Raw genomic sequence first — 8426 nt, 5'->3', positions numbered from 1 at the left:
CAGCAGCAGCAGGGGCCAGGCGTGGAACAAAGGCGACTTCAGCAGCAGCAAAGGGGAGCTGCTGCTGCTGCTGCTGCTTCATATGATTGTTTGCATTTTGTTTCTTCTTTTCCCTTTCTGTTGTCTCTTTTGCTGCTGCTGCTGCTTGAAAGTGCTGCAGCAGCAAAGCAGCAGCAAAACGCGCTGCTGGTTTCGTTTTCTGCTGCTCCTTTTGCCCCTCGTTCCTGCTGCTGCTGCTGCTGCTGCTGCTGCTGCTGCTGCTGCTGCTGCTGCAGTTTTTCCTTCTTTTGAGCATTTCACTTGTTTTTTCTTTTTGTTTTTTTAAACAAAAAAGAATTAAAAATAATTTTCGAGTTTCGTTTTTTTGTCAGCAAAGGCGGAAAGTTGAATTTCTCGTTTAATTAATTTTATTTTTAAATTTGAAGTTTTAATTTAATTCGTTTTAATTTATTTGTTTTATTTGTTTTAATTTATTTGTTTTATTTGTTTTATTGTTTTATTTGTTTTATTTGTTTTAATTGTTTTATTTGTTTAAGTTATTTGTTTTATTTGTTCTATTTGTTTTAATTGTTTTAATTGTTTTAATTGTTTTAATTGTTCATTTGTTTTAATTGTTTTAATTGTTTAATTGTATTAATTGTTTAATTGTTTTAATTGCTTTGATTGCTTTATTTGTTTTAACTGTTTTAATTGTTTATTTGTTTTAATTGTTTAATTGTTTTAATTGTTTATTTGTTTTAAATGTTTTAATTGTTTTAAATGTTTATTTGTTTTATTTTGTAATTGTTTTAATTGTTTAATTGTTTTAAATGTTTTAATTGTTTTAATTGTTTATTTGTTTTATTTGTTTAATTGTTTGAATTGTTTGAATTGTTTTAATTGTTTATTTATTTTAATTGTTTTAATTGTTTGAATTGTTTGTTTTCTTTGCTGCAGCAAATGGCGGAAAACTTGGGCGAAAAAATTTGCAGCGGAAAAGACGGCAGCGGCAGCAGCGGCTGGTCGGTGCTGCAGTTCGCTCGGGTGTACGTACACCTGAAAACGCGGACCATGCGCAGAAGATACGCCCTTGATCTTCTCCACAAACATTCCCCGAGAATTGATTTAAACCCTATTCTAAACCCTGAACCCTAAACCCTAAACCCTAAACCCTAAACCCTAAGGCCCAGACAACGAACTAACTCCCAAGGGCCACGCCCAGCAGCAGCTGCGCACCAACGCACCGCCAACCCACAAACCCTAAACCCTAAACCCTAAACCCTAAACACTAAAAGGGAGGAAGTCGGACAAGTGCACTTGGCGCGGTGCGCCGACAGAGGAGCACTGCGCAACTCGAGAGGGTTTAGGGTTTAGGGTTTGGGGTTTAGGGTTTGCAACCCCTGGCAAACCTGCCGTTTCTTTCATTTTTTTGAAATTCAAGAAATAAAATAAATTAATTTGGAGACTCAAAAGAGAAAAGACGCAAAATATTAAAAAGAAACGAAAGTGTTCATTTATTTCCTCGCGGGACTTGCACACCGAGCTGTACGTACACCTCGGCGCATGCAACTTTCTCCACCTGCGCATGCAGCTGTACGTACACCTCAGTGCATGCAGCTTTCTGCACTTGCAAAGACAATTTAAACTTTTAAAAACAATAAAACTCAGTCTTTTTAATTCGACTCTTTGCTGGCACAAAGCTGTACAGACACGGGTTTAGGGTTTAGGGTTTAGGGTTTAGGGTTTGGGGTGTCCGCCACGCGGACACCCCTGAACCCCAAACCCTAAACCCTAAACCCTAAACCCTAGGGGAGCGGGTTGAGTACCCCCTGCGCGTTTCAGCAATTTTGCACTTTTCAAAAGAGACATTTAAATGCATGCAGATGCAATTTAATTATTTAAATTCTGCAAATTAAAACTTTTTGATTTTTGTCCAAATGCGCTGCAGCTGGTCTTCAAGCAGAAATTAATTGCATTTTATTTTTGCAATTAATCCGAATTTTGAAATTCAATTTTTAATTTCAATTTTCGAATTTTAAAATGCAATTTTTAATTTCAATTTTCTAAATTCTGCAATTCTTAAATTCTATAGTGGAAGTGGAGAGGTGTGCCAATGCTGCCTGTGTCTCATAGACTCTCTGGCTGCTGCTGCTGCTGCTGCTGCTGCTGGGCCTGCTGCTGCTGCTGCTGCTGCAACAGCAGCAACTATAGCCATCGGTGGGCGCATAAAAGGAAAGACAGAGATTTACTTTCAGAAGTTCTTGCTGCGCTGCTGCTGCTGCTGCTGCTGCAGTGCCAGCAGCAATGGACACTGCGCGGCAGCAACAACCACACTAGCCAGTTGCTGCTGCTGCTGCTGCTGCTGCTGCAGCTGCAGCAGACCGGCAGCTGCAACGGTGAAACCACGTGCTTGAAACAGCAGCCACTGCAGCAGCAGAAGCAACGGCATCAACCGCAGTAGCAATAGCAACTGCAGCAGCAGCAACTGCAGCAGCAGCGGCAGCAGCAACTGCAGCAACAGCAGCAGCAGCAACTGCAGCAGCAAGTGCCTTCAAGCAGCTCGCCGGCCTGCCTTTAGGCAACCCCACCGGCTGGCGGCGGCACCACCAACTTGTCCTGTGACTGCATGCAATTAAATTGCATTTTATTTTTATTTTTGATTATTTAAATATATTTATATTATTTAGGTTATATTATTTATTCTCTTCAAGAAGAAGAAGAAGAAGAAAGGTCTGTTGCAGTGGGAATGCTGGGGGCGGGCAGGCGGGCAATGATTTCCTTGAGGTCGTCTGGGGTGTACTGTTTGAACCTGCGGCAAAGAGAAACGAAAACGAAAACAAAAAACGAAATAAAAATCAAAATTAAAAATAAAATTTAAAACTAAAATAATAAATTAAAACAACGAGGAAATAAAACCCGCATTCCGACTCACTGACACGACCTGCTGCTCGCCCGAAACGCAGAAAGCGGTGCAGCTTCGCGCTTTCCGCTGCGTTTTGCGTTTTATTTCCAGTTTTTAAGTTCAAATTTGTTTTATTTTATTATTTTTAATTTATTTATTTAATTTTGGCCAAAAATTTGCAGCAATTGCTGCGCACTTCGTCTCTCCTACGCGCAGCGCCGCCATTTCCACATTACTTGAATTCAACTTTTCCTCCATCACCTGCCGCAGCACCACCAGGGCCAGATCTTCAGCAGCTGCAGCAAATATTGAAAAGAAAATAAAAAAGAAAAGAATTAAAAAAGAAAAGAATAAAAACAAATAAAGTGGTCATTAAGATTTCAATTTGCTGCCTAAAAAGCCCGCGAAACCCCGAAATGATGTCTTGAATGACTCAGGCTCTTTTGGTCGTTTTCTCTCTTTTTGTGATCTACAGATTTATCTCTTTTTTTCATTTCAAATTCTCCTTTACATTTAATCATAAATTCATTTTTGCGAATTTAATTATTAGTGAAGTATTCGCTCATTTGTTGATTTCTGAATGCCTTCTTTTCGCGCCTTGGTTCGCCGCCCAGTTGTCGGCAGTCGAAATATGCTGCTTTCTGTACATGGATCCATCTATTTAATTCTCAATTTTAATTTATTATTATTTATTTTATGATCTATTTAATTCTCAAATTTAATTTATTATTATTTATTTTATGATTCTTTTTCGTTTTACATTCATTTGTACCTTCCATAGACATGTTTTCGTTGTACTGCTCCTGCAGCATCGCCTCTGCGCCCTCCTGCGCTGAGCCCATCGCCACGGCCAAGTACTTCGTGACAGTGCCTGAAAGCGCAAAAAAATGGAAATAAAAAAGCGAAAAATAAATTAAAACGAAACAAATAAATAAATGGAGAAAATAAAACAAAGAAAGGAAATAACTTTCCCTTTGTTCGGCCCGCGCTGCAGAGTGCCGACTGCTGCTGCTGTGCAAGTCCGGGCATCGGGAGCAAACTGCCTCTGGAAACTCTGGGAAAGCGAACTGAAAAGAGAAGAAAACAAACTTAAAATTAAAAATAAATAATTAAATAAAATATTTATTTAAATTACCCGAGGGATCAGCACTATACAGCGCCGGACCCTCTTTGTCCACTCCCCCCACGATCAGCGCCACCCCAAAAGGCCGGCTCATGGTTTTCTTGCGGCGCCCAGAGCCCACATCTGCAGCAGCAAATCAAATTTAAAAGATTAAATGACTCAGAATTGATTTAAAATAAAACAATTAAACAAAAATAAAACAACTCAACAAGTTAAACCATCAAAAAGACACCAAAGGCGCGGGCAGCCGCCACTCACATTCACTTGCATTGCAAAAAACTTTTCAGATTCCCAACTTGTGGCCTACGCCCCTCACTAAGCTAGCACTTTAATTATATTTAATATATCCTTTTCTATAAATAAATATATGTATATATATCATATATATACACACATATATATATATACAAATTTAAAGTATAACATACGCAGAATATGAATAATGTATGGAAATAAATGTGTATATATATGCATGTATATATTTTTAAACATTCATACAAGTGCATATCTTTGCAGGCAAATGCAGAATGAGTTTCTGCGCTTCTTTTCAAAGGCAGTTTGACTTATTTTGTGTTCATGAAATGGCTTTGCTGAGGCGCTTGGAAAGCACCCAAGAGGAGGCGCAGCAAACAAATAAACCAGCAGCAGAACTGCAGCAAAATAAAAAGAAAATAAAAAGAATTAAATTGAAATAAAAATAAAACTAACCCGAAAAGTCCAGAGCCAAGTCCGCCACTGCGTCCACGCAACTCCGGACACTCATCTTTTCGTTGAAGGTGAAGAAGTGGTTTGCGCATTCCACCCGCGCGTGGTCTATGAGGGTTCTGAGCAGCAAATGAATTCAAATCAATTCAAATTAATTCAAATTAATTCAAATGAATTCAAATGAATTCAAATGAATTCAAATTAATTCAAATTAGTTCATTTTAAGTGGAAAAGGATGGAGAAAGAAAGAGCATTACAGCGCCAATGCAGGCTCGGCTTTCCCAAATGTCACAAGGCACAAGGTAAACTGCAGAAAGTGAAATGCAGAAACTCAGCAGCAAAGAAACAGCGTGCAACTTCTGCAGTTTGAATGAAGAAAAAACAAAAATAAAACCTTTAATAATAATAATAATAATAAACAAAGATAAAAGAATTGCTGAATATACTTTTTCCCGAGTCAATTGGTCCACTTCACACCCAGCAGCCAAACTGCCGCAGCCAGCGGGCGGCGACGACCCTGGGGCCTTTTGCCGTCAAAACCGCACGAAACGAAAGAACTAAAGACAATTTAATGAATTTATTGAATTAAAAAGAAGAAATGTGCTTTTTTTCGGGTCGGATCTTGCAGAAAAAGGGGAAGATCGCACCTGGCGTCGGCGATGAGGCCACTCATGGCGCAGGCGATGTGGGTGTCCACCTCTGCAATTTTCTGAATTGACTGCGGCTCCAAAAGACAAGAAGTTATTCTTCTTTCGGAGGCCAAAACGACTCCGTCTTTTGTTTGAATTCCAATCGCAGTGCTCCCCAGTTTGATGGCGCCCAGGGCGTACTCCACCTAAGAAAGCAAGAAAGCAAACATGAATTATGTATATATATATATACATATATATATACATAAAATATATATAAATGTGCATTTTTTGAACATTAATTCATATTTGTTTGCAGGCAAACGCAGTGGCTGCGATTTGGCACTGCAAGCGGCCCAGAAGCAAACGTGAATGCAGCAAACGTGAATGAAAGCAGCAGCAGCAGCAGCAGCAGCAGCAGCACGCGGTATATATGCAGAGGCGCGAAGCAAATGGAATTCAAATCCACAATAATGGAATTAAAAGGCATTAATAACTTCTTTAAATTCAAATAAGCCGGAGATTCCATTCACCTGAAACAAACGGCCCTCGGGCGAGAAGGTGTTGACGCCGCGGTCATATTCGCTCCTGCAAACATGAACAAATGGAAAAGCAGAGCCTCTTTGCGGCATTTTTGGAATTTTTCATTTCATAAAGTTGCATGCAATCCTTTTTTGCCAATTAATTCGCTTATGCATGCGCCAGTTCATTCATTTGTTCAGTTTCCTGCGCCTGCTCTTGAAGGCGAACTGTTGCAGGTTTCTCCAGTTCACATTTTCCAGCAGCAGCGCTGCACACGAATAAAATATAAATATAAACCCAAAAGACTTCGCAAATATTCGCAAAATGCAAAAGAGAAAACAAAATTTCAAAAAATTTCTCCGATTGGGTTCGAACAAGGGAGAAACGGAGAGAAACAGAGTGGCAATTGAATGGGCAAAGTGGATGCGAATGAACTTGAATTGAAGCAAATTGACTTCGACAGATTCCCAATGGCACTTCAGCAAATAAATAATTCAAAACTTGTTCATTAAAAGGCAAAAGATCTGCGTGAGGTCTTTTGCCACAACAGTGCGAAAAGGCGCCAACGGGGGGCATTTTTGTTGGTTTTTGGACTTAAAAAACGAAAAGGAATATTCCATTTGATTTAATTAGCACAGATTCAAAAGAATAACATCCTATGCACGTCAAAACTCGAAAGTTTCCATGCTTTCCTTCAGGAAGCTGCGGCAAGTGGCATTCAAATCCGCACTGGGGTCAGTGCGCCGGCTCGTTTTGCTTCTCATTCAAATTGAATAGAAGCAGCAGAAAGCCCGTCAAACAACACAAAGAAAATGCGCAGTTAAGTCTTCTGTTTCTGCATATCTTGGTGAACTCCGGGCTCCCTTGTTGCAGGAGGGTGGAAGCTGAACTGCCAGTTTCAGCGCTCACAGCCCATTCCAGCCGGCTTCTGGCAGTCTATTTGCATTCTTTAGTGCAATTTAAATGAGAAAAGGGGAAAATAAAAGATTCAAAAGTACTTTCTTCGGCAGACGAGTAAAGCTGCTCATTGTACCTGGTGGTGAACATCCTTGCAGAGGCGCCGCCGAGCCGCAGCTCTCCGTGCACTCGGCGTCTCGAGGGAAGTTGGGAAAACAAGAAAAGAATAAAACGAAATATAAAAAGGAATTACAATTTCCTTCTTCGCAAATGGCACACACAAGGAGTTCCTGCTGCAGCCGCCTCGCATGCAGCAGTCGGCGAAGACGGGCTGGACAGCGGCTGCTGCTGCTGCTGCTGCTGCTGCTGCTGCTAGGTTTCCAGTATCAACCGCAGTGAAATAGTTGGTTTTTATTGGCATTTTGCCTTTTATTCCCCATTAGAGACTCATATAGCCGTCTAATTAGTGCCTAATTGCCCAGTTCTTCGGCCAAGTGGTGGTCGGCTGCTGCTGCTCACTGTTGATGCTGTGCAAGAACATAAATAATTTGCCTGTACCTCCAAAGACAAACTCATTTTCTGTTTCTTTTCTTTAAAGTGAGTCTTCAGAGCCCCAAGGAAGTACTTTTCTTTTCTTTTCTCATTAACAAAATGCTTATTGCCTCACTTAGGCTTTTAATTAGTCCTTTTCTTTTTGTGCATTTCCTAATTTTATAGCCACAAGAGCAGCAGCAGCCCGTGCTGCTGTTCTGCTGCTCCACCCTATACGCTGCAGGCAGCCACAGCCACAGCAGCAAAACTGAATGCCTCAAATAGATTTCAAAAAATAAAGAGCAACAAAAGTCCTTCATATAATAATATAATCCTTTATATGCTTCTAAGTGCTGCTGAGTGCAGCGCAGAGCCCTGCTAATGCCCCCATTCAAAGTAGGGGGGCCCCTGGGGGCCCCTGGGGGCCCCTAGGGGCCCCTGGGGGCCCCTGAGGGGCCCCTTGCTGCTAAGGGGGCCCCAGCAAGAACACGCTGCCTTCCCCACTCCTAAGGGTCTTGTGTTTGGGGGCCCCCCTTGTGCTGCAGCACGAGGGCCCCTCTTGTGCTGCAGCACAAGGGGGGCCCTTGTGCTGCAGCAAGAGTCCCGCAGCAGCAGCAGATTGTGGCTGTTTGCGCACGTGGAGCAGCAGCAGCTGCTGCTGGCACGGGTGCAGCAGCGCAGCAGCAAACCGAAGAGCCGCGGGGTTTTAAAACAGCAAATGAGCAGCAAAAAGTGAAGACAAAAAGAAAAGAAAAATAAATCAAATCCAAACTAAATAAAAGTCTAAAGAGGCAGCTTTCCATTAGCTGCAAAGCAGCAGCTCGAAGCAGCAAATGGACTTGCTGCTGACTCCCCTGCTGCTGCTGCTGCTGGCTGCCCTGCTGCTGCTGCTGCTGCTGCTGGCTGCCCTGCTGCTGCAGCTGCTGCTGGCTGCCCTGCTGCTGCTGCTGCAGCTGCGGCCTTTGTTTTTGCTGCTGCTGCCAGACTTTGCTGCACTAATCAACTACCCTATTGCTATTATATTATCTTGGGGTGCAGCAGACGCTGCAGCAAACAATTCATATTTCACTTGAAGTTTATTGACGCACACTGTGCACCCTAACCCTCGAGGGTTTAGGGTTTAGGGTTTAGGGTTTAG

General features: G+C 41.8%; 2 protein-coding genes across 2 annotated transcripts in view; one reads left to right on the top strand and one right to left on the bottom strand.

Annotated features, from left to right (window-relative positions):
* Positions 1-2601, top strand: part of ENH_00068730 (hypothetical protein, conserved) — a gene marked incomplete at both ends in the record, with an annotated part of 3379 nt that extends 778 nt beyond the window's left edge. The window contains 3 exons of the mRNA XM_013577412.1: positions 937-1025; positions 2072-2196; positions 2438-2601. Coding sequence (XP_013432866.1) covers positions 937-1025; positions 2072-2196; positions 2438-2601 — 378 coding nt within the window. The remainder of the gene's footprint in view (positions 1-936; positions 1026-2071; positions 2197-2437) is intronic.
* Positions 2602-2685: 84 nt separating this feature from the next.
* Positions 2686-5970, bottom strand: ENH_00068720 (proteasome subunit alpha type 5, putative; the record flags this gene model as incomplete). Its single annotated transcript, XM_013577411.1, has 7 exons — positions 2686-2788; positions 3078-3177; positions 3654-3752; positions 4017-4127; positions 4713-4828; positions 5357-5544; positions 5872-5970. 7 exons carry the CDS (start codon positions 5968-5970, stop codon positions 2686-2688), a joined length of 816 nt encoding a protein of 271 aa, XP_013432865.1.
* Positions 5971-8426: the final 2456 nt, after the last annotated feature.

This window comes from Eimeria necatrix, genomic scaffold, assembly GCF_000499385.1.
Source record: "Eimeria necatrix Houghton genomic scaffold, Enh_scaff64, whole genome shotgun sequence".
Taxonomy (NCBI): Eukaryota; Apicomplexa; class Conoidasida; order Eucoccidiorida; family Eimeriidae; genus Eimeria; species Eimeria necatrix.
This window is presented reverse-complemented; position numbering and strand designations above follow the sequence as displayed.